The 25,473-nt window shown below is 44.6% G+C and overlaps 1 protein-coding gene across 1 annotated transcript in view; it reads left to right on the top strand.

Annotated features, from left to right (window-relative positions):
• The window catches only part of gsc (goosecoid), a 38,494-nt gene extending 13,419 nt beyond the window's left edge, over nucleotides 1–25,075 (top strand). Inside the window, exons 3-4 of the mRNA XM_063042002.1 lie at nucleotides 6,174–6,433; nucleotides 24,748–25,075. Coding sequence (XP_062898072.1) covers nucleotides 6,174–6,433; nucleotides 24,748–24,915 — 428 coding nt within the window. The 3' untranslated portion in view covers nucleotides 24,916–25,075. The remainder of the gene's footprint in view (nucleotides 1–6,173; nucleotides 6,434–24,747) is intronic.
• Nucleotides 25,076–25,473: the final 398 nt, after the last annotated feature.

Here is a 25,473-nt window from a genome sequence, read left to right as displayed (position 1 = left end):
GCTACAAAGCCATCAATTCTATCATCCAAATCATTGACATATAATGTGAAAGGTAGTGGGCCCAATGCTTTAAAACTGGTTGACTGTTTAGATTGATGAGCAGAATGGTGCTTGATTAGAAACACAGGAGATCCTGCTGATGCTGGAAATCCAGAGTGACACACACAAGATACTGGAGGAACTCAGCAGGTCAGGCAGCATCTATGGAATGGAATAAACGGTTAGTGTTTCAGGCCAAGATGCTTCACGAGGAGTGGAGAGGGGGTGGGCCAGAATAAGATGGCGGGGGAAAGGGAAGGAGTTCAAGCTAGAAGATCACTGATGAGGAGAAGGTGGGTAGATGAAGGGGAGAAGGGATGAAGTGAGAAGCTGGGAGCCAATAGATGGAATAAGGGGCTGAAAAAGAAAGAATCTGATAGGAGAGGACAGTGGACCATGGAAGGAGGAGGGGCACCAGGGGAAGGGGATGGGTGGGTGAGGAGAAGAGAAGAGGTAAGAAGCAAGCCAGAGTGGGGAGTGGAAGGAGAGGGAAGTGGGAGTGGGATAATTCTCCCTCTCTTTCTCCCCTTCCCTCTTATTCCAGCTTCTTCCCTTTCCCACTCGGTAGCAGGGAGTAGGTATGTGAGCATCCCGCTGCTTAAATTCATCACCAGCACATTCTGTTCCGTGAAGAGTGCAGGGGCAAATGTGAGGTTGTGCTGGTGACTCATACCCTGACATCTGACCACCAGAAGTGGCCGTTTCGCCATGATTTCATGGCGCCCCGTCTTGGTGGATACGGCAATCTGATCTGAATAGACTCTGTGAGGAACACCCTTTGGTCTGCCTGCACATCGCTACACCGGCGGAGGAATGCTGCTGACAGGCACATTCCAGGCTGCAGGGGTTATGTGCTCGATGCAGCCACCGGTGGGGGAGGACCACAGTATGGGGTTCTTCTGCTACTGGAGAGGGAGGGGCCAGTTTAGGTGCGAAGCCCCTCAAGTATTGTAATAGTCTACCACCCCAGGGGCCACATGAGTGACAACAGTACTTTTGGCTTAAACAGTGTTTTTGAGCACTAAATAGAATGTTTAGAAATATAAGAATGAAAAGGCATTGTACAAATAAAGTCAAGGGAATGCACACCAGTCTTCATCGGGGGGTCAGCAGTGGAATGAGTGAGCATTTTCAAGTTTCTGGGTGTCACCTCCGAAGCTCTATCGTGGGCCCAATATATTGATGCAATTACAAAGAAGGCACATACTTCATTAGGAGTTTGAGGAGATTTGAGATGTCACCAAAAACTCTACCAAGTTTCTACAGATGTACCATGGAAAGTAATCCGACTGGTTTCATCACCAGCTGCTGTGGAGGGGCCACTGCACTGGATCAGAAAAGGCCACAGAGGGTTGTAAACTCAAAGTCCATCATGGGCACAACATGGAGGACATCTTCAAAAGCTGATGCCTCAGAAGGACCCCTGCCCTCAACATCATACCCTCTCCTCATTGTTACCATCAAGGAGAGTGGAAACACACACTCAGTGATTCAGGAACAGCTTCTTCCTCTCTGCCATATTTCTGAATGGACACTACCTCACTATTTTTTGCACAACTTACTTATTTTTTATATATATATTTCTAACTGTAATTTATAGTGTATTTTATGTATAGCATTGTACTGTTGCTGCAACACAGCAAATTTCATGACATATGTCATTGGTGATAAACCTGATTCTGATTCTGATTCTATTTTGGTTTTAAAACCAACCTGATTAGAGCAACACACAAAAAATCCTGCCTCCAGCAATTTTAGCCTGTTGTTTAATTTCAGCATCTGCAACCCTTCTTGTGTCTGATCCGACCGGAGGCTACGGCTTCACACTGTTCCTCTTCACTCTGACACATGCCTGGCTTTGCTCAGTTACTTTGTACTTTCATGAGGCAGAGCCCGAGGGGCGGAGCGAAGGATTGGGGCAGACATACGGCACAAGACAGGGACAGGCTCCTCGTCCCACTTTGACTGCACTGACCATGCCCAATGAAGCCCATCCCCTCTGCCCACACACGGTCCAGATCATGGATGGTCACATGTACCGAGATACAGTGAAAAGCTTGTCTTGCACATGCTTCATACAGATCAAATCATTACACAGTGCACTGAGGTAGAACAAGGTAAAACGATAACAGAATGCAGAATAAAGTGGAACAGCAACAGAGAAAGTGCAGAGCTGGCAACCAAGGTGCGAGGTTACAACTAGGAAGATTGGGAGGTCAAGAGTCTATGATATCATACTAGGAAACTATTTAATAGCCGTACAAGTATATTTGACATGCACATTCACAAAGCGTTCCATGTTTTTAGGGGCAGCATGATGGCGTAGTGGTTAGTATAAATGCTTTACCGTACAGGCTGTAAGACTGGGATTTAATTCCTGCCACTAGCTGTAAGGTTTATTCATTGTCCCATGATGCTTGGGTTTCCTCCGGGTGCTCTGGTTTCCTCCCACACTCCAAAGACATTCGGGTCAGGGTGTGCTATAAGTTCTGGATGTGCCATGTTGGTGCCTGAGGCATGGCGACACTTGCACGTTTCCCCCAGCACATCCACAGACTGTGTTGGTCATTGATACAAACAAAGTATTTCATGTTTCAATGTACCTACAGTATGACAAATGAAGCTAATTGTTAAATCTTTATAACAGTGGCATAGAAGCTGTACTTAAGCCTGGTGGTCCATGCTTTCAGGCTTTTGTATCTGCTGCCCGACGGGAAGAGAGGAAGAGAGAACAACTTCACATCCCCACATTACCTTCACGTTCGTGTGTCTGTCTAAATGCTTCTTGAAGGTCATTATCATATCTGCTTACAGCACCCCAGGACTGACTGCTGGAGGGATTCATGACTGGTGTCAGTGAAGTGGATGAGGAGCTAGCCTTACCTGGAAATGATGGTGATTTGTAGATCGGCTCGGGATTGTAGACACTTGATTAGATGTCAAAGTTCTCATGCCACGCTCTCCACTCACTACTGGTACAGGAGCCTCGAGTCCCGCACCGGGATCGGGAACGGTTATTACCCTTCAAACATCAGGCATCTGAACCAGCATAGATAACTTCACTCACCTCAACTCTGAACCAATTCTACAATCTATGGACTCACCTACAGCTCACATTCTCAGTATTATTTATTTATCTATCTACTTATTAATTTATTTGTTTTTGTATTTTCATAGATTACTTCTTTTGCACATTGGTTATTTGTCAGTCTCTGTGTGTAGATTTTCATTGATTCTGTTGTAGATCTTTTGTAGTTCTGCAGTGAATGCCCACAGAAAATGAATCTCAGGGTAGTATATGGTGACATATAAATACCTTGATAATGAATTTACTTTGAACTTTGATGTTTTAACTTTAAAATTCAAAATTAAAAGTGCATTTATTTATTATCAAATACGTATATGTTACCATACACTACTCTGAGATTCATTTCCTTGCAACATTTACAGGAAAAATAAAAACAATAGAATTTATGAAAAATTATACATCAACAAAGATCAATGTGCAACAGAAGACAAATTGTGCAAATTAAAAAATAATACTGAGAACATAAGATGCAAAGAGGCCTTGAAAGTGAATCTGAAGGTTGTAGAATCAGTTCAGAGTTGCGGAGAATGAAGTTATTCACGCCGGTTCAGGAGCCTGACGGTTGAGGTGTAATAACTGTTCGAGATCTGGTGAAGTGGGAGCTAAGGTTTGTTGTACCTCCTGCCAGTGAGGAGAGGGTATGTCCTGGATGGTGGGGGTCTATGATGATGGTCGATGTTAATCACAGTCAGATGTCTGCTGACTTACGTTGTGACATCACATTGTGGCTGTATACAATATCAGCTAGTCCTCACTTAGATTATCGTAGTCAGTTCTGGTCGCCCCCTTACAGGGAGGATTTGAGGCTCTGCAGAAGGTGTAGAAGAGATGCTGCCTGGATTAGAGGTGAGGTTGGACAAACCAGAATTGTTTTTTTTCTCTGTAGTGAAGGGTGACCTGACAGAACTTTATAGAATTATGAGAAGCGTGGACAGGGTAGACAGCCGGAATCTCTTTCCTAGGATAGATATGCCAAGCACTAGAGGACATGCATTTAAGGTGAGAGGGGCAAGTTGAAAAGAGATGTGCTGGGTAGGTTTTTTAGTTCAGAGTGCTGGGTGCCTGGAATGGACTGCCAGATGTAAAGATGCAAGCAATACACTGGTGGCATTTGAAAGGCTTTTCAAGAGATACGTGAATATGAAGGGAATGGGGGGATATGGATCATGTGCAGGCAGAAGAGATTTAATATATTTCAATTTTGTTATGAGTGGAAACACTGTGGGATGAAGAGCTGGTTCCTATGTTCTACGTTCTGCATTCTGAGATGGGCTATGTGACTTCCTTCTGGCTGTAGTTGCACAGAATCACAGATCAATTTCCCCCGGGATCAATGAAGTATGACTATGACTATGACATAATCAGGCCCTTCAGCCCAATCCCCATGCTGATCATGATTATTTGGTCCCGATCCCTCTAAATCTTTCCTACCCATTTCTCTGTCCAAGTGTTTTTAAAATACTGTTAACATACCTGCCTCAAACATTTACATCTTCTAATTTCAAAAGTAGACCTCATTCATAATAAAAATGTATATGTAATAGAATAAATAGTGCAAACTTTTACTCAACTACTTCCTCTGGCAGCTTGTTCCATATACTGACCGTCCCCTGGGTGAAGAGGTTACCCCCCAGGTTCCCATTAAAACCCACCACTTACCTTAAGCCTTTGCCCTCTGTGATCACCACTCATTCTCCTACGATCCAATGAAAACCATCCCAAACTGCTTAAGCCCTTGGTCAGGCTGCATCTGGAGTATTGCAAGCAGTTTTGGGCCCCTTTTCTAAGAAAGGGTTTGCTGTGCTTGGAAAGGATCCAGAGGACACAGCCTCAGAACAGAAGGACGTCCCTTTAGAACAGAGGTGAGGAGGAAATTCTTTAGCCTGGGGGTGACAAATCTGTGGAATTCATTGCCACTTACAGCTGTGGGAGCCAAGTCATTGGGTATATTTAAAATGAGGTTGATAGGTTTTTGGTTAGTAAGGGCGTCAAAAGTTACGGGGATATGGCAGGAGTATGGGTTGAGAGGGATGATATATCAGCCATGATGGAATAGCGCAGCAGGCCAAATAGCCTAATTCTTTCCCTATATTTTATGGTCTTAACATCTCTCTGTAAATCTGGCTTATCATCTGGTTTAACATCTCTCTGTAAACATGGCTTGCAGAGAGATCTGCACCAGCTGGAAGAATGGGCTGAGAAATGGCAGTTGGAATTTAATACAGAAAAGTGCGAGGTCTTGCACTTCTGTAGGACCAACCAGGGTAGGTCTTACACAGTGAATGGTAGAGCACTGAGGAGTGTGGTAGAACAAGGGGATCTGGGAATACAGGTCCATAATTCAGGCTTTTGGCACATTGGCCTTTATAACTCAACGTACTGAGGACAGAAGATGGGATGTTATACTGAAGTTGTAAAAGACATTGGTGAGGCCTAATCTGGGGTATTGTGCACAGTTTCGGTCACCTACCTACAGGAAAGATGTAAGCAAGGTTGAAAGAGTACAGAGAAAATTTTACAAGGATGTTGCCGGGTCTGAAGGACCTGAGTTATAAGGAATAGGTTAGGACTATGTTCTTTAGAACGTAGAAGATTGAGAGGAGATTTGATAGAGATATACAAAATTATGAGGAGGTATAGATAGGGTAAAGCAAGGAGGCTTTTTCCACTGAGGTTGGGTGAGACTACAACCAGAGGTCATAGTTAAGGGTGAAAGGTGAAATGTTTAATGGAAACATAAGGGGAAACTTCTTCACTCAGAGGGTGGTGAGAGAGTGGAACGAGCTGCCAGCACAAGTGGAGCATGCAAGCTCAATTTCAACGTTTAAGTGAAGTTTTGGATAATGTGGATGGTAGGGGTATGGAGGACTATGATCCCAGTGCAGGTCATTGGGAGAAGACAGTTTAAATGGTTTTTAGATGGGCTGAAGGGCCCGTTTCTGTGCTGTGACGCTATGACCCTCGAGTCCCGGTGAACTAATAGAATGTTTCTCTCTTTCTGTGACTCAGTTCTACAGCGCGCTGACGTTTGCTTTCTCTTTGGCAGGGTTGGAAGGGGCGACCTCAGCCTACCTCTCCCCTATGGCCCCCCAGGTGTTGCCCTACGTGAGCCTGGGCGCCCTGTCCCGCACTGACCTCCAGCTACTGAACCAGCTTCACTGCCGGAGGAAACGCCGCCACAGGACCATCTTCACGGACGAGCAGCTGGAAGCCTTGGAGAACCTCTTCCAGGAAACCAAGTACCCAGATGTGGGCACCAGAGAACAGCTAGCTCGGAGGGTTCACCTCCGTGAGGAGAAGGTGGAGGTAAACCAAACAAAAAGACATTGCGCGCACCACAGAGAGATTCAGCTCAGAGAAAGGCTCTTCATCCCATTGAGTCTTTACTGACTATCAATAAATGGAACAGCCTCAGGATAAAGGGACATCCTTTTACAACAGAGATGAGGAGGAATTTCTTTAGCCACAGGGTTGTTTATCTATAGAATTCATTACCACAGACGGCTGTGGAGGACAAATCATTGGGTACATTTAAAGCAGAGATTGATAGGTTCTTGATGAATAAGGTTGTAGGGAGAAAGCAGAAGAATGGGGTTGAAAGGGATAATAAATCAGCCCTGATGGAATGGTGGAGCAAGCTTGATGGTACAAAATGACCTGATTCTGCCCCTATGTCTTATGGACTAATGGTAAAGAGTAACGGTAATGTGGGTCAATGTATGAGGAGTGTTTGATGGCTCGGGGCTTATACTCACTGGAGTTTAGAAGAATGAGGGGGAGATCTCAGTGAAATTTACCAAATATTGAAAGGCATAGAGAGAGTGGACATGGAGGGAATGTTTCCGATAGTGGGTGAGTCAAAGACCAGAAGGTACAGCCTTCAGAACAGTATAGAAGGAAGTTACTTTAGGACAGAAACACAGAGGGTGGTGAATCTGTGGAATTCATTGCCACAGACGGCTGTGGAGACCAAGTCACTGGGTATATTTAAAGTGGAGCTTGATAGGTTCTTGATGAATAAGGGTGTCAAAAGTTATGTGGAGGAGGCAAGAGAATGGAGTTGATGGAATGATGGAGAAGATTCGATGGGCCAAATGGCCTAATTCTGCTCCCAAATCCAATGGTTTCATCAGCCGCACAGAATATTCTAAAGTGACCAATGGCCTACTTTCAAAGTATGCTCACTGCTTTCAAGCAGGGAGTGTCTGCTATCAGCGAGAGTCCACAGATCAGACAATACAACACAAAGGTCATCACACACAAGCTGCTGAAGGAGCTTAACGTGTCAGGCAGCATCCATGGAGGGAAATAAACAGTCAAAACGTTTTGGGCTGAGAAAGGAAGGGGGGCAGAAGCCACAATGAGAAGGTGGGGGGGGGGCGGGGAGAGGATGGAGCAGAAGCTGGCAAGTGATAGGTGAGACCAGGTGAGGGAGGAGGTGGGGAGGTGGGTGGGTGGAGGAGGGGTGATGAAGTAAGAAGCTGGGAGGGGATAGGGGAAAAGGTAAAGGGATGAGGAAGAGGGAATCTGATAGGAGAGGGCATTGGATGATGGAAAAAAAGGAAGGAGGAAGATATCAGGGAGGTGAGGGGGAGAAAAGGGTTGAGAAGGCACTAACTTCTGGTATCCAAACCCCTTAGTGTTCCTTACTTCCTCCCCTTTGTTTTCCTTCATTCCTGAGGCCCTTTGATTAGAGGGTATGAGGGTCTGAGAGGGTATGAGCTATTAGGGAGAGATTGGATAGACTTAGGTTGTTTTCTCTGGAGTATTAGAGACTGATGGGAGACCTGATGGAAGTTTTATAAAATTATTTTATTTTATTTAGTGACTGAGCACTGTAATAGGCCCTTCCACCTCTGTGACCAGTTAAGCTACCATCCTGTACATCTTTGGAATGTGGGAGGAAACACGGTCACAGGGAAAACGTACAGGTTCTTTACAGCCAGTGGTGGTAAATGAACCCGGGTCACCAGCACTGTAATAGTGGTATGCTAACATCTACACTACCGACCCGTCCTAAGTTGTTATGAGAGGCATAGACTAGAGTACATGCATCGAAGGTGAGAGGGAAGAAATTTAAAGTAGATATGATAGTGGCATTAAAGCGGCTGTTAGATGAATAAGTATGCAGAGAATGGAAGGATATGGATTAGTTTAAGACAGCATTGTGTTTGGCACAGACATTGCAGTCCGAAGGGCCTGTTGCTGGGCTCTAGTGTTCTATGTTCTGTGTCCTATACAGTGGCAAGGTAGTGTGGTGGTTGGCACCAGCCGTAAGATTGGGGTTCAATTCCTGCCGCTGTCTCGAAGGATTTTGTACATTCTCCCCATGAAAGCGTGGGTTTCCTCTTGGTTCTCTGGTTTCCCCCCACATTCCAAAGATGTTCTATTTAGGAATAGAATGCAATGTCTGTGCCGGAAACATGGTGGCACTTGGGGGCTGAATACTTCTGGGAGGGGAAGCTCCTGCACCCTCTCCAGCTTCTCTGTAATGGGGCGGCCAGAACTACAAACAATAAATCATTCCAAACTCGTGGGCATGCTCTGTTCCAGCCCAGTGCTCAACTCTCTTTTCCCAGTACGCAAGAGAATCATTCGGACACCACGGGCTGTGCTGTGGTTTAGAAGTCCGGGCTGTAAGGGTGCATTAGAGAACATTCACCTCTTCAGCCTCAGAAAGGGGCAACTGAAAGATGATATCAAACTAAAAATGTCAAAAATTCGAGACCTAGCTCAATAATCTCTACTCCATATAAAGGGGCACCATCTCATGGAACGGACTACTGGATAGAGTCAGGAAGGTTAAAAGCCATACTTTGTTAACACTTTAGAGAAAAAGTCATCATAGAGTTGTTGGGGTGGAGGGACTGTATCTGTCTTGAATTTCTCTGTGACAGTGTAACTGTAAAATAGTCTGTACTGGTGATGATCCTGTGATCTAGTACGATAATGTTGACTCTTGATCTCACTATTCACCTCGATAAGATCTTGCACCTTGTTGCTTACCTGAACTGCACTTTTCTCTGGAACTGTTACACTTTATTTTGCATTTGTTATTGTTTTACCTCGTTCTACCTCAATGCAAGGTAATGATTTGATCTGTAGGAACAGTTTGCAGGACAAGCTTTTCACTATAATAATACCAATACTAATATCCACCTGCAAAGCCCTGTAGGAACTCGGCATCTATGGAGGGAATTGAACAGACAATGCTTTGGGCTGAGACCCTTCATCAGGACCGGAAAGGAAGGGGGCAGAAGCCAGAATGAGAAGGTGGGGGAGGAAGGGGAAGGAGTACAAGCTGGCAGGTGATAGGTGAGACCAGGTGAGGGGGAAAGGTGGGTGGGTTGGGGAGGGGTTTGAAGTAAGAAGCTGGAAGGTGGTAAGTGGAAGAGGTAAAGAGCTGAAGAAGAAGGAATCCAACAGGAGAAGGCAATGCAGCATTTTCTTAACTCACCTCTCCTCCACCAGCACCCACCTTCCCCCTCACCCAGCTCGAGAATGCGCTGGAGGCAGACTGCGAGTGCAGCCATGCTTCCGGTGCCAACACAGCATGCTCACAACTCACTAACCCCAACCCGTACGTCTTTGGAATGTGGGAAGAAACTGGAGCACCAGGAGCAAACCCACGCAGAACATACACACTCCTTAGAGACAAGGGCAGGAATTGAAACCCAATCGCTGACACTGTTAGCACTGTGCTGCCTTGCCATCCTTTATTAATCTACATGACAGCCTGTGCATAAACCGTCCAGCCAAACTTGCTTATGGAACAAATACTGTTGTACTTCAGAGATGAAATGGGACTGAGACTCAACTCCAAATCAGTTCCATTCCTCCTTTTTTTGATTCAGGTCTTCCAGATGTTTTAGTGAGCTGCATCTTGAGTGTTGTGTGAGACAAGAGACAAGCAGTAACTCAAGGGGTTAGCCTGGACATTATTTTTATGTGCTGTCAAATACTATGCACAGATTGTTCTCAGGCAGCTCCTGTACAGTGGAGTAATTAATAATCCCAGGAATATTTTTGACATACAACTAGATGTGATCAGAATTTGGGACCAGTTCAAAAATAACCGGGAGTATTTGGTTCATGAAAGTTAACTATATTGTATGTGGGCCAGCATCTCCCTCATTCAATATTTGAAGGTCTCCTAAGTTGTAGTCACCAGTGTGATACAGGAACTAGGCAGTCCATTTGTACTGTATGTTAACAGTGAACAGATGATTTGCCGACCGAACTAGAATTGGACCCTGGAGAGAAAATCTGTCTTCTCTGCAATAGTCCCTTGGCCACAGAGGGACTTGGAAAACCTGGACACCAGAAGTTCTGCAGATGCAGGAAATCTTGAGCAACACACACAAAACGCTGGAGGAACTCAGAGAAAGGGAGCAGAAACCAGAATAAGAAGGCAGGGGGAGGAGATCAGGATTTTGTTGGAATGGCAATCCCTGGCTCAAGCAGCAGTGATGGATGAGTGACTGAGGATTGTTGGGACGGCTAGGCACCACAGTCCATTTACATCCACACAATGCCAGGACACGGTTCCTACTACACACACAAATAACTCACAGACAAACAGGATCTCTGCGGGGGTCGATGGGTTGAACTTACTTGAGCTCTGGAGGAAGCAGAGGCTCTGATGTGCTTTCTTGCTTGACCACATTGACGCCACTGCCAAGAGACCTCACCAGTGCCTCCACGTCCTCAGAAGGCTCGACATATTCTCTGTTGATCCTCACCAGTTTTCACAGATCCACCCATGACCACCAGAAACTGTAGAGTTGGGACACGACGCCACACACCACAGAAAGCAGCCTCCCCTCTGTGGGCTCTGCAGCCTCGGTAAAACAGCCAGCATCATCAAAGACCCACCCACCCAGGCATTCTCTCTTCTCCCCTCTCCCACTGGGCAGAAAATACAAAAACTTGTAACATATACCACCAGGACAGCTTCAATCTCATTGTTATAAGGCTCCTACAATTAAGATGATTGATTAATCTACCTCACTGTGGCCCTTGCACCATACAGTCTGCCTGCACTGCACTCTTCCTGTAACTGTAACACTTTATTAAAGTCATAGAGTACCACAGCACAGAAACAGGCCCTTTGGCTGGCTTGGCCTTCTGTCTAGTCCCATCTATCTGCATCCAGACCATATCCGTCCATATCCCTCCCATCCATGTACCTCCCCAAATTTCTCTGAAATATTAATATTGAACCCTCATTCAGAACCCTTGTTCCACACTCACACTGCCCTCTGAGTGAAGTTCCCCCTCAGGGTCCCCTTTAACATCTCACCTTTCACCCAAACCTATGACTTCTAGTGTGGTTTCACTGGGTCTGAGGGGAAAAAGCCAGCTTCATTTACCATACCTTTTCATTCATTCATTACTAGCCGTGTCATATGACATGGGCGGTCAAGGTTTTCACCATAGTCGTCCTTGGCAAATTTTTCTACAGAAGTGGTTTGCCATTGCCTTCTTCTGGGCAGTGTCTTTACAAGACGGGTGACCCCAGCCATTATCAATACTCTTCAGAGACTGTCTGCCTGGTGTCAGCGGTCACGTAATCAGGACCTGTGATTTGCACTGGCTGCTCATACAACCATCCACCGTCTGCTCTAATAGCTTCACGTGACCTTGATTGGGGGTTAAGCAGGTTTTACACCTTGTCCAAGGTTAGTGGAGGGAAGGAGCACCTTACAACTCCTTTGGTAGAGACAGATCTTCACCCCCCCACCCTGACCCTATCTGTACCCCCTCATAATTCTGCATTCTGTTGTTGCTTTTCCCTTTGTACTACCTTGATATACTTATGTTGGAGTGATCGAAATGGATGGCCCGCAATGCAAAGTATTTCACTGTACCTTGTTACATATGACAGTAAAAAACCATGTGTACAGTCAACAGCTTCCTGCACTGGTGACGAGACCTCAGTGGCAACAGGGTATTCATTAGTCTGACAGCCTGAGGGAAGAAGCAGTCTTAGTCCCGATGTTTCTGTACCTCCTTCCTGATGGTAGTGGGTCAAAGAGATTGTGGGATGGGTGGTAGGGATTCTCAACAATACCGTGAGCTCTTCATCTGCAAGTCCCAGTAAATGTCACAAACAGGGGGAAGGGAGACCCCAGTGATCCTCTCAGGGGAACCTTGCACACTTCAGTCTCCTCTGAAAGTGTAGTCGCTGCTGTGCCTTCTTGACTAGTGAGGAGATGTTGTCAGTCCTTTACGTGCATACCAAGGAATTTTGTGATCTTCACTCTCCCTATGGCAGAGCCATCGACCTGCAATGGACAGCGGTCGACCTGCATCTTCCTGAAGTCCACAATCATCTCTTTCGTCTTGTCCACACTGAGACTCAGGTTGTTGTCCTCACACCATTTGACCAGCCTCTCTACCTCCTCCCTGTACGCCAACCGATCATTGTTGCTGATGAGGCCAAGCACTGTTGTATTGTCAGTGAACTTGACGCAGTGCAGTTGTGAGTCAACAGCGGGAACAGCAGTGGGGTGAGCACACATCCCGGGGGGGGGGGGTGGCGTGCTCAACATGATCAGGGGTGGCACTGTAGCATAGCGTTGAGCAAAACTTTACAGCACCAGCAACACACTTTCAATCCCCACTGCTGTCTGTAAGGAGTTTATACGTTCTATCCGTGACCATGTAGGTTTCCTCTGGGTGCTCTGGTTTCCTCCCACATTCCAAAGACGTGTAGGTTAGTAGGTTAATTGGTCACATGGGAGCAGTTGGACAGCTCAACCTTGTTAATATGCTGCATCTCTAAATAAAAATAATATAAATAAATCAAATTAAATATTATGACAGGCTGCCTAGGTCTCTTTCCATCAGTCTGAAGTCTATGTGTAAAGTTTAAATCCTCTTAGTAAGATAACAATTTGAATTTGTTTGTAAAGACCCCTCCTCTCTCACAGAGCCTCCTTAACTCTGGAATTCTGTGTGCTCAGATTGATTTGTTTATGAAAAATAAATTTACTTTTCTTTCAAATGAACTGTGCAAGGAAATAATCTCATCTCACCTGGGAAATAGGTTTAATCTTGCCCCTTCTGACATCCCTATATAGCCTACAACTGGTAAAGACATTCACCACCTGTGGTGAACCTGTACGTGTATTGTTGTCCGCCAATGTTTGTCTGGCTCAAATACTTCTACACTTAGTCTACTTTCCTCGCTCCTTTCTCTGAAGAAGGCACTAGCCTCCCCACCATTGAGGACATCTTCAAAAGGTGTGGCCTCAGGAAGGCAGCATCCATCATGAAGTATCTTCACCATCCAGGACATGCCCTTTTCTCATTATTACCATTAGGGAGGAGCTACAAGAGCCTTTACACTCAATGTTCTCCTCTACATTCAGATTTCTGAATGGTCATGAACTTATGAATGTTACCTTACCATTTTGTTTCTCTTTTTGCCCCATTAATTTGTTTATTATATTTCTTATTGTAACTCATATAGTAATTTTTAAATATTGCACTGTACTACTGCTGCAGAACAACAAATTTCACGAGATATGTCAGTGATAATAAACCTGATTCTGATTCTAATGACTATCATTGCTCCCTGTGCTTGGAGCATTTGCTGAAGTTGCCTCCTTCCCTATTTTGGCCAAAAAGAACTACAGTCTACAAATTAGTGAATTTTAATTAATCAAGAACAGTGGAAGTAAACATACCAACAGTCTTTGTCCTTGCCATGAGGCTGAAGGAATGGAGGCTGCCATTTTGTAAAGCTGCTCTGCATCCTCCATTTTGTGAACTGGCTTTGCTTGGCTGAATCAGTGTTTAAAGTAGAGACAATGATGCTCCGGGTAACCTGCTGGACTAGAGATAATTTCCAAATAAGAGGTTATTTGTGAGGTGTTCTTTGATATGATATAACATGCGGGTTTGTGAATGGTGGGGCCTGTGTCTTTCCTGAGTGATTTGAGCTGGTTACTGGTTTGCTAACTGACTTAGAACAAAGAGCAAGAGTTATCAGTTGTCACTTGTGGAAGAGGGCAATAAATGGATGCTGACTTGGACCCACGCCAGTAAGAGGGTGGTATAGCTGACCCACAGCCAGCGAGACTGAAATGTGACATTTGAACTGGTAAGGATAATAAAAGCAGAGGCTTTGAATGCAAAGAAGTGACAACTCTCCAGAGACTAACCATCGCAGTTTGAAGTACCCCACAGACATATGGAGATTGGATCAGGACCATGAGGAACACATGCCCAACACAGACTCCTTTTCTGGGTATTACCTTTTCTATTCTTTGACTGTTCATAGAGGGTCAGAGAAACTCAGTAGATGTATACTCAGGTATTCAGTTGTGTCAATTCACGTGGTTGTGAACTGAGTTAATAAAGGTACTTGTCTGTAATTACAGATTCTCTCTTTACCTAACTGATCATTATTACAAAGTAAGCCTTGTAACACTTTTTTAAAGAGTGAAGAAACGTTTGCAATTTTCCAGTCCTCCTGAGCAATTCCAGAATCTACTGATTCATTAAAGATCATTACCAATGCCGCCACAATTTCTTCAGCTACCTCTTTCAGAACCCTAGGGTATAGTCCATCTGGTCCACGTGACTATCTAGTTTCAAACCTTTCAACCTCCTAAGCACCTTCTTCTTAGTAATAGCACCAACACTCACTTCTGCCCCCTGACACTCTTGAAAATCCCTAGCTCTTCATAAAACATGCTCTCTAATCCAGGCAAAATCCTGGCAAATCTCTGTACCCTCTCTAAATCTTTCACATCCTTCCTATAATGAGGTGACCAGAACTGAACACAATACTCCAAGAGTGGTCTAACCAGAGCTTTGTGGAGCTGCAACGTTACCTCACGGCTCTTGTACTCAATCTTCCAACTATTGAATGCCTAAACACCACACACCTTTTTAACCACCCTGTCAACTTGCACGGCAACTTTGAAAGATCTATGGATGTGGATCCCAAAGGTCCCTTTGAGTCTCCACTGGAATTGGCAATTCTCTACTGAGAAATAAAGATGTGGTGAGCCACTTCAAGCCACTGCATGTCTGCTTTATGCTGTTATTGTTTTACCTGATACTATTTCTGTATTTAAATTTTATGTATTTAGAGAGACAGCTTGGTAACAGGCTGCCCAATGGGACTGTGCCACCCAGTTGTACCCGTGTGATCAGCTAATCTACCAGAGCAGTGCGTCTTTGGAATGTGAGAGGAGATCGGAGCAGCTGGTGGAAACTCACTCCTTACAGAGAGTGTCGGGATTGAAATCCGCTGGCACTGTAACGGCATTACGCTAACCTCCTTGCTACAGTGCCACCCAACCCAATGCACCATAACAGTCAATTATTCTGTTCTGCTGGTATACAAGGCAAGGTTTTCACTGTACCCCGATATACGTGAGAACAGAAAAGTACAGCACAGTACAGGCCCTTCGGCCCACATTGTTGTGCTGACCTTTTAACCTAATCTAAAATCAATATGATCTATGACTCTTGTGATCTATGGTCTTTACGATCTAAATGTGCTTATTTTCCTGCCACAACCACTTCTTCTGGCAGCTCGATCCATATACTCACCACCGCCTATGTCAAGAATTGGCCCCTCGGGTTCCCTTTAAATCTCTCCCCTCTCACCTTAAGCCTATGCCCTCCAGTTTTTGGTTCTCTTTTCCTGGGGCATGTACATGGGATAGGAAAGGTTTAGAGCAGGGGATTCTCAGCCTTTTTATGCCATGGACCTCTACCATTAACCGAGGGGTCTGTGGATGCCAGGTTGGGAAGCCAGGTCTAGAGGGATATGGGCCACATGGAAGCAGATGGGAGTAGTTCAGGTAGGCAACTTGGTCACCATGGTGAGATGGGCCGAAGGGCCTGTTTTCATGCTGTATAACTCATTGACACTGTGAGTTAATTCAGTAGCTGAATATTTAGCCATATGGGTTCTTACGACAATTTGATCATTTTTGGGAACAAATTGCTGCATTTAATTCTCACTTTCCTCCACCCAAATTCCAGTTTATTAACGGAATTAAAATTTCACAATTCCCCTGAGTGGAATTAAACTCAGGTCTTAAGATCAGGAGTCCAAGTGCCACCTTTCTGCTTTGAAGCCATCTCCCACTGATCCCCATTGGACACAGCAATAAGACTACATTGGTTGCAAGTCTCAGCCACGACAGGGGTTGGTCAAGGTCCTCCCTGAACATAAAATAATTAAAGATGACCTTTATTTGTCACACGTACATGGGAATATACAGTGAAATGGATTGTTTGTGTTAACAAGCAACAGAGTCTGATGCTGTGCTGGGGGCAGCCCACAAGAGTCACCATGCTTCCAGCACCAACACAGCACGTCCACAACTCACTAATCCTGACCTGTACACCTTTGGAATGTAGGAGGAAACCAGAGCACTTGGAGGAAACTCCGCTGTCACAGGGAGAATGTAGAAACTCCTTACAGACAGCAGAGGGAATTGAACTCTGAACGGTGATTATTGGAGCTGGGAAATGTTGTGTTAAACTGCAACACCACCATGGCCGCCGTCACGTAGAACATAGGACAGTACATCACAAGACCAGGCCCTTCGGACCACAATGTCGTGCTGAACACAATGCCGAATTAAACCAAATCTCTTCTGCCTGCACATGATCCATATCCTCCATTTCCTGCATGTTCGTGCATCTGTCTAACACTCTTTATCTACTTTTCCTCCGGCAGCTCATTCCTGGAACCAACCTCTTGCTGCACAGAAAACTTGTCCTGCACATCTTCTTTAAATTTACTCCTTCTCACCAAAAATGCATGCCCTCTAGTACGACAGTTCTACCCCAGGAGACAGAATCTGACTGTCCACCTACGCCTCTTAGAAACTTCTGTCAGGTCTCTGTGGAATTCTCTGCCACAGCAAACTGTTGAGGCCAGTTCATTAGCTATGTTTAAAAGGAAGTTAGATATGGCCCTTGTGGCTACAGGGGTCAGGGGGTATGGAGGGAAGGCTGGGTTCTGAGTTGGATGATCAGCCATGATCATAATAAATGGCGGTGCAGGCTCGAAGGGCCGAATGGCCTACTCCTGCACCTATTTTCTATGTTTCTATGTTTCTATGTCTCTCCAATGTTCCAGAGAAAACAAGCAAAGTTTATCCAACCTCACACCCTTTCAAATCCAATAAGCATCCTGGTGAACCCTTCAGCACCATCTCCAAATTCTCCATATCCTTCCCGGAATTGGACTGACCAGATCTGTCTGCAGGCTGGGTGGAAACAAGTTGGAAATATTTGTCATAAATTTAGAACAGAGACTAATAAATTCAGTGGGGTATTTGGATAAAAATACTTTACCAGGAGAGTGATTCAAAGTGGAGCTTTGAATTGTTTAAACAGTTAGTGTAGATTCGATTAGGGAGAGGTTTGGTAAGCTATGAAAGAGAAAGACAGGGAGGGGAGTTTAGCGTCTTTTTCCCAGGGTGGTAATGTCAAATAATAGAGGATGTAGGTTTAAGATGAGAAAGGGAAAGTTTAAAGGAGATTTAGAAGACAATTATTTTTACACAGAGAGTGGTAGGTCCAGCCAAGGATAGTCATAGAGGTTTAGAGGTATACAGCATGGAATTAGGCCTTCTGCCCAACTGGTCCTTGCCAATAATATTCCCATCTAAGCCAATCCCATTTGTCCATGTCCCTCTGAACCAAAGGTTCCCAACCTGGGGTGCACGGACCCTTTGGTTAATGGTAGGGGTCCATGGTATAAAAAAAGATAGGGAACCACTGCTCTAAACCTTTCCCATCCACGTACCTGTCCAAGTAACTTTACAGTGTTGTTAATGTGGCTGCCCCAACCACTTCCTCTGGCAGCTTGGACAATATATTGAACACCCTCAGTTTCCTATTAAAGCTCGCCCCTCTCACCTTAGACCACTGACGTTTAAAGAACAGTGGTTCTGATACGCATTAGGGTCGGTTTATTATTGTCACATGTACCGAGATACTGAAAAGTTTTTGTCTTGCCTGCTGCCATCCATAGAGATCATTCCATACACAATCATAGAACATTATACCACAGCAACAGGCACTTTGCCCATTCTAGTCCATGCTGAACGATTACTCTGCCTAGTCCGATCAACCTGCACCCCAACCCCTTCCACACCCCTCCCATCCATGTGCATATTCAAATTTCTGGTAAGTGTTGAAATCACAATTACATCGTTGCGGTGAAAAGAATGCGTAATGCAGACTATAGTGTTGTGGTTACAGTGAAGTTCAGTACAAGAAGACAAATAGAGTGCAAGGGTCATGTTGAGGTGGGCTGGAAGATCAAAAATTCATCCTTTAGCGTATGAGAGGTCCGTTCAAAAGTCTGATAACGGCAGGATATGAGCTGTCTTTGAGCCTGGTGGGACATGCTTTCAGGTTTTTGTAGCTTCTGCACGATGGGAGAGGGGAGAAGAGAGAATGACTGGGGTGTCTGGGGTCTTTGATTAGGCTGGCTGTTTTTCTGAGGCAGTGAGAAGTATAGACAGAGTCATGAACATTGACTTCTCTAACTTCCGTTAATGCCCCACCTCCCCTTCGTACCCCATCCCTTATTTAATTATTTTTCTTTCCCTTCTTTTTCTTTCTTTTTTCTCCCTCTGTCCCTCTAACTATAACTCCTTGCCCATCCTCTAGGTTTTCCCCCCCTCCCCCTTTCTTTCTCCCTTAGGCCTCCTGTCCCATGATCCTCTCCCTTCTTCAGCCTCGTATCCCTTTTGCCAATCAACTTTCCAGCTCTTGGCTCCATCCCTCCCCCTCCTGTCTTCTCCTATCATTTCAGATCTCCCCCTCCCCCTCCCACTTTCAAATCTCTTACCATCTCTTCTTTCAGTTAGTCCTGACGAAGGGTCTCAGCCCGAAACGTCGACTGTACCTCTTCCTAGAGATGCTGCCTGGCCTGCTGCGTTCCACCAGCATTTTTTGTGTGTGTTCCACGGAGAAGAGGCTGGTTTCCGTGACGTGCTGAGTTGTGTCCACAACTCTCTGCAGTTTCTTGCAGAGCAGCTGCACACCAAGCTGTGAAGCATCGGAACAGAATACTCTCTGTGATGTATCCGTAAAAATCAGTGAGAATTATCCTTGGACATGCCAAATTTCCTTGAGGAAGTAAGGACATCAATATGCTTTTAGAGCTGTAGGTCTGCCCATTGTAAGTGTGATCATGAAGCTGCTGTAACCAACACACCCAAAATACTGGAGGAACTCAGCAGGTCAGGCAGCGTCTATGGAGAGAATAAACAGTCAATGTTTTGGGCTGAGACCCTTCATCAGGACTGAAGCTTGTCAGCCCAAATCATCAACATTTATTCCCTCCATAGGTGCTACCTGACCTGATGAGTTTCTCCAGCATTTTGTGTGGGTTGCTCAAGTTTTCCAGCATCTGCAGAATCTCTTGTGTTTATAAGGTGCTGTAACCCTTTGAACACATGTCCCTGTTAATGTCATTTATCCAGTGGGTCCAGTTTATCCACTGTTCGAAGCAAGGATCCCATTAACTGTGATTTCTGTAACAGTTACAGTGCATTGTAAAAGTATTCAACCCCCAACCCTTTGTTCACATAAATGAGTACTACAACCAGGGGTTTTGATCAATTTAACTGACAATTTTTACTTGTGAATCACATGTTCCTTTTTTTACACAGTAGAGCCCAAAAAAACAGGGAAATTTGTAAAGCATGAAAAACTAAAAAATTCAAAAACTGGAATGTTTGCACTTCAAAAGTGTTCGTCCCCCTTTGCCCAGTGCTTAGTTGAACCACCTCTGACAGATATTACAGCAAGTAGACTTTATGGATGAGTCTCTTTCAGCTCTGCACAATGTGATGCAGCAAGATTTGCCCATTCCTCCTTGCAAAATTAGTCAAACTGCGCCAGGTTAGTTGGGGAGTGGTGGTGCACAGCAATCTTGAGGTCTTGCCAGAGATGTTCAATCGGGTGAAGGTCAAGAGTCTGACTAGGCCACTCAAGGACATCGATTTTCTTCATTTGAAGCTATTCCATGGTTGCTCTGGCAGTGTGTTTTAGGTCGTTATCCTGCTGAAAGACAAATTTCCTCACCAGTTTAAGTTTTCTGGCAGAGGCTAGCAGATTTTTATCTAGGATCTGTCTGTATTTAGTAGCAGTCATCTTCCCATCAATCCTGACCAGACTTCCAGTACCTTTTGCTGAAAAGCATCTCCACAGCATGATGCTACCTCCGCCATACTTTACAGTGGGGATGGTGTTAACTGGCAGGTGTGCAGTATTAGATTTGCACCACATATGTTGCTAGTGTTGAGACCAAGAAGTTCTACCTTGGTCTCATCCAACCACAAGACCTTCTTCAACATCTTTACAGTATCTTCTAAGTGCCGTTTTGCAAAGCCTCTATGGGCAAGGATATGCTTTTCCTTTAGCCAGGGTTCTTCCTTGCCACTGTCCCACAAGAGGAGGAAACCAGAAGTCCATGAGCCAGTCCTCAATCAGAGGATCAGAGGTGGAGAGGGTCAGAAACCTTAAATTCCCGTGTGTTATCATTTTGGAAGACCTGTCCAGCATTTAAGTGCAATTATGAAGAAAGCACGGTAGTGCCTCTACTTCCTTACGAGTCAGCATGACAGCTAAAATCTTGACAAATTTCTATGGAGGTGTGGTGGAGATATTTATTGACTGCCCGGATCACAGCCTGGTATGGAAATACCAATACTCCTGAATGGAAAATCCTACAAAAAGTAGAGGATACAGCCCAGTCCATCACAGGCAAAGCCCTCTCAACCACTGAGCACATCTACATGAAGTGTAGTTGCAGGAAAGCAGCATCCATCATCAGGGACCCCCACCTCCCCAGACATGCTCTCTTCTCACTGCTGCCATCGGGAGGAAGGTACTTGAGCCTCAGGACTCACACCACCAGATTCAGGAATAGTTATTACCCTCAACCAGCAGGCTCTTGAACCAAAGGGGATAACTTCACTGAACTGTTCCCACAACCTACGGATTCACTTCCAAGAAATCTTCATTGCATGCTCTCAATATTTATTTATTTATTACTATTTTTCTTTCTTTATGTTTTTGCACGGTTTGTGTCTTTTACACACTGGTTCAACACCAGAGTTGGTGTGGTCTTTCACTGATTCTATTATCGTTATTACTCTATTATGGATTTATTGTGTATGCCTGCAAAATAATCTCAGGGTTGTATTTGGTGACATATATGTACATTGATAGTAAGTTTACTTTGAACTTTTAACTTTGAAGTACATTTTTTGTGAAAGGCCTGAGAGATTCTGGAGCCATGGACTCATCTCCAGTTGCAGCCACTAGCTTCTGCAGGTCACTCAGAGTGACTTGGCATCACAGTGGCCTCCCTCACGAGTGCCATTCTTCTCCAGTGACTAAGTTTAGACAGGCAGCCTGATCCAAACAGTGTGGCTGTGGCTTCATTTCCTTTCACTTTTTCATGATGGACTGCACTGAGCTCCAATGTATGTTCAGTGCCGTTGAGATGAACCCTTCCCCAGATTTGTGCTTCTCTACTCTCATTTCCCTGACTCGTCTTCATTTTAGTTTAGTCTGTTGAACCATACTGTCGGACCTTACACAGAGAGAGGGATATTTATTCTTATGAATTCATTTAAAAAAGGTGATCCTCCAATTTTCGACATCAACAAATTGAGTGAGTTGGTAAGATAATAGTATATTGCACCTGAGGAAAGTTAGTGTAGTAATTACAAAGTGGATGATACTTTTTTTAGCCTCATAATTCTGGTTTTAAATTTTTTAGTAAATTGTTGACAGGTTTTGGAATTTTTTTTGACATGATGCATCATGTTTTGTAGATTTGCTTGAAAAATCCTACTTCAATATATTTTAAATTTAGAAAATAAGGCAGTAAAATGTGAACCCAAGGAAATCTGCAGATACTGGAAGTTCAAGCAACACACATAAAAAATGCTGGTGAACGCAGCGGGCCAGGCAGCATCTATAGGAAGAGGTACAGTCGACGTTTCGGGTCGAGACCCTTCGTCAGGACTAACTGAAGGAAGAGCTAGTAAGAGATTTGAAAGTGGGAGGGGGAGGGGGAGATCCAAAATGATAGCAGAAGACAGGAGGGGGAGGGATGGAGCCAAGAGCTGGACAGGTGATTGGCAAAAGGGATATGAGGCTGGAGAAGAGAGATCTGAAAGTGGGAGGGGGAGGGAAATTAGTTTTGGGGGCTGAATATTTTTTCAGGGTACTGTAGCTCCCTCACTCAATATTACTGATGAACAGGTTATATTTGTTAGGGGGACATTGCTCTGTGTAAATCCAGTTTTATATTTCCCCCATCACACTGGTGTCTACAGAACAATTAGCTGTAAAATACTCCGTGATGTAAGAACACTAAGTGAATGCAAGTTCTTACTCCATAACACAATGACACACGTGTGGAATTAGGCCATTCAGACCCTCTCAACCCCATTCTCTTGCCTTCTCTCCATAACCTTTGAGTTTCTTCCTAATCAAAAAGCTATCAAACCTCCACTTTAAATATACCCAATGACTTGGCCTCTACAGTCGTCTGCAGATTCTCCACCCTCCAGCTGAAGAAATTCCTCCTCAGCTCTTTTCTAATTCTATTCTGAGCCTCAGTCCTTTGGTCCTAGACTCCCCCTCAATTGGAAATATCCTCTCAATAGGGCCTTCAATATTCAATGAGTTTCAGAAAGAACCCCGTTCTTTTACTGAATTCCGGTGAGTGCGGCCCAGAGCTATCAGACATTCCTCATAGGTTAACCCTTTCATTCCCAGATCATTGTTATGAAACACTTCAGGGCTCTCTCCAATGTCGGAAAATCTTTTCTTAGAAAAGGGGACCAAAATGGCTTACAATACTCAAATGTGGCCTGACCAATGCCTTTTAAGGCAACGTTTTATATCTCATAGTCATACAATTAATTGTTCAACCTACACTAGACATCCATCACCCGTGTACACTGATCTCATTGTATTTTCCCCGCTTCCTCCACAAAATCAGAATCAGGTTTATTATCACTGTCTTATATGAAGCAGAAAGACTGATGCTACTTACTCAGTTACACACTAGGGGCAATTTTACAACGGCCATTTAACCCATCAGTCTACACGGCGTCGTGTAGCAAAACTGCAACCTCTGAGGGCCATAACTTTAAGGTGATCGGAGGAAAGAGGTGTTTTCTTGTTCTCTTTTTACTTAATTTTTAAAAATATATTTCTTATTAAAATGTATAATGTATACAGTATTATGCACTGTACAGCTGCCAGAAACACACGTCAGTAAACCCGATTTGGATTCCTATTCTGGAGGTGTATACGATGATAAGAGGCATAGATGGAGTGGACACACAGAGACTTTTTTCCCAGGGCAGATACGATGGAGCATAATTTTAAGGTGATTGGAAGAAAATATAGGCGGGGGATGTCAGATAGGTTTTTTTCACATCAGAGAGTGGTGAGAGTGTGGGCCCTGCTACCAGGGGTGTTGGTAGAAGCTGATACATTAGGGACATTCTGGAGACACTTAGATAGGCTCATGGATGATAGAAATATGGAGAGCTGTGTGGGTGGGTAGGGTTAGAGTGGTCACGGAATAGGTTTTTTTAGCGGTCGGCACATCACGATGAGCTGAAAGGCCTGTACCAGGCTGTAATATTTTTCCCTCAATCCCTGTAATGCATCCAGGGCTTTTGAAGTGGCTTTAGGGATAGTACAGGATAAAGTTGTTTAAATCTCAGTGATTCTGGGAAGGAATAAGCACAAATGTGACACACGAGAGACTGAAGAACATGGAACATAGGCCCTTCAATTCCCTTCCACCTTCCAAAGACAAACGAGTTAGGGTTAGTAATCAGAATCGGAATTAACTTTATAATCACTGATATAAGTTGTGAAATTTGTTGTTCTGAGGCACCAATTCAGTGCAAAACATAAGACTATACTATTAATTACAATAAGAAATATATTTACAGGTGTATATAAATGAAACAAAATAAGCAGTGCAAAAACAGAGCAAAGTTACTGAGGTGCCAGTAGGCTGTGGGCATTGGAATGCTATGTTGGCGCTGGAAGCATGGTGACAAGCAGACATGGAGAGGTTTTTCTGGTGGTGAGAGAGTCTAGCGTCAGAGAGCACAGCCTCAGAATGAAAGGACGTCCCTATGGAATGGAGATGAGGAAATTCTTTAGAGGTTGGTGAATCTGTGGAATTCATTGCCAGAGACGCCAAGTCGTAGGGTATATTGAAAGTGGGGGTTGATAGATCTTGTTTAGTAGGAGTGTTAAAGGTTACGGGGAGAAGGCAAGAGAATGGGGTTGAGAGGGATAAGAAATCAGCCATGGTGGAATGGTGAACTAGATTTGATAAGCCTAATGGCCTAATTTTGCTCCTCTGTCTCATCATCTTATGATCCCAGATGAGAACTTAGGAACTGTAAAGGGCTCAGGTACACAACAAACTATTGTATAAAATGAATGGGGTTGAGAAGGATAATAAATCAGCCATGATCGAATGACAGAGTGGATTTGATGGGCTGAATGGCCTAATTCTCTCTCTCTCTCTCTCTCTCTCTCTCTCTGTTTTCTTCTCCCCCACCCAGGTCTGGTTTAAAAACCGTCGAGCTAAATGGAGGAGGCAGAAGAGGTCGTCCTCAGAGGAATCAGACTCCCAGAAATGGATCAAAAACTTGAAACCCAGCCCGGCTGGGAAGACCTTAAGGGAAGAGAGAGCTGCAGCCCCAGAGAGTGAGCTGGACTCAGACAGCTGACAATCAAGGTGACCGGAAACACTCAACACCTTACGGCTGCTGCCTTGTACATTGTCCATTCAGTGGACCCATGTTGCTGTAAATTCTGTACATATACATATTCTATATAGGTGTGTGTGCGTGCACGTATGTGTGACTATTTTTTAAGTAATAAAACTGTGCTGAGATGTTACTTGGGTGTGACCTACCTCTGATTTGTCGTAGTTAGCTCCGTGGTCAGTGACATGCCAATTTAGCAGAAATGGCATGTACTTCGGCACAGGAGGCCAGCAAGACAACCAACACCAGAGACACCAGTGACTGCAGACGCTGGAATCTCGAGCAACACACAATCTGTTGGAGGGTCTCTGTGGCTGGAGCAGTGTCTGTTGGGGGAAAAGGAACTGTTGACGTCCCATGTCAATGCCCTGGCTCTCGACTCTTCCTTCCATATACTGGAGGTGGTCAGTATAAGGAGAAATGGTGAGACAGGGGTCTGAATCAAGGTTCAAACTACATATTTGTCACCGCATACTCACCTGAGATTCACTTTCTTGTCAGCATTCACAGTAGAAGAAA

Source organism: Mobula hypostoma, chromosome 1 (genome assembly GCF_963921235.1).
Source record: "Mobula hypostoma chromosome 1, sMobHyp1.1, whole genome shotgun sequence".
Classification (NCBI taxonomy): Eukaryota; Metazoa; Chordata; class Chondrichthyes; order Myliobatiformes; family Myliobatidae; genus Mobula; species Mobula hypostoma.
The sequence above is the reverse complement of the archived record's forward strand: the minus strand, read 5'-3'. Positions and strand labels throughout refer to the sequence as shown.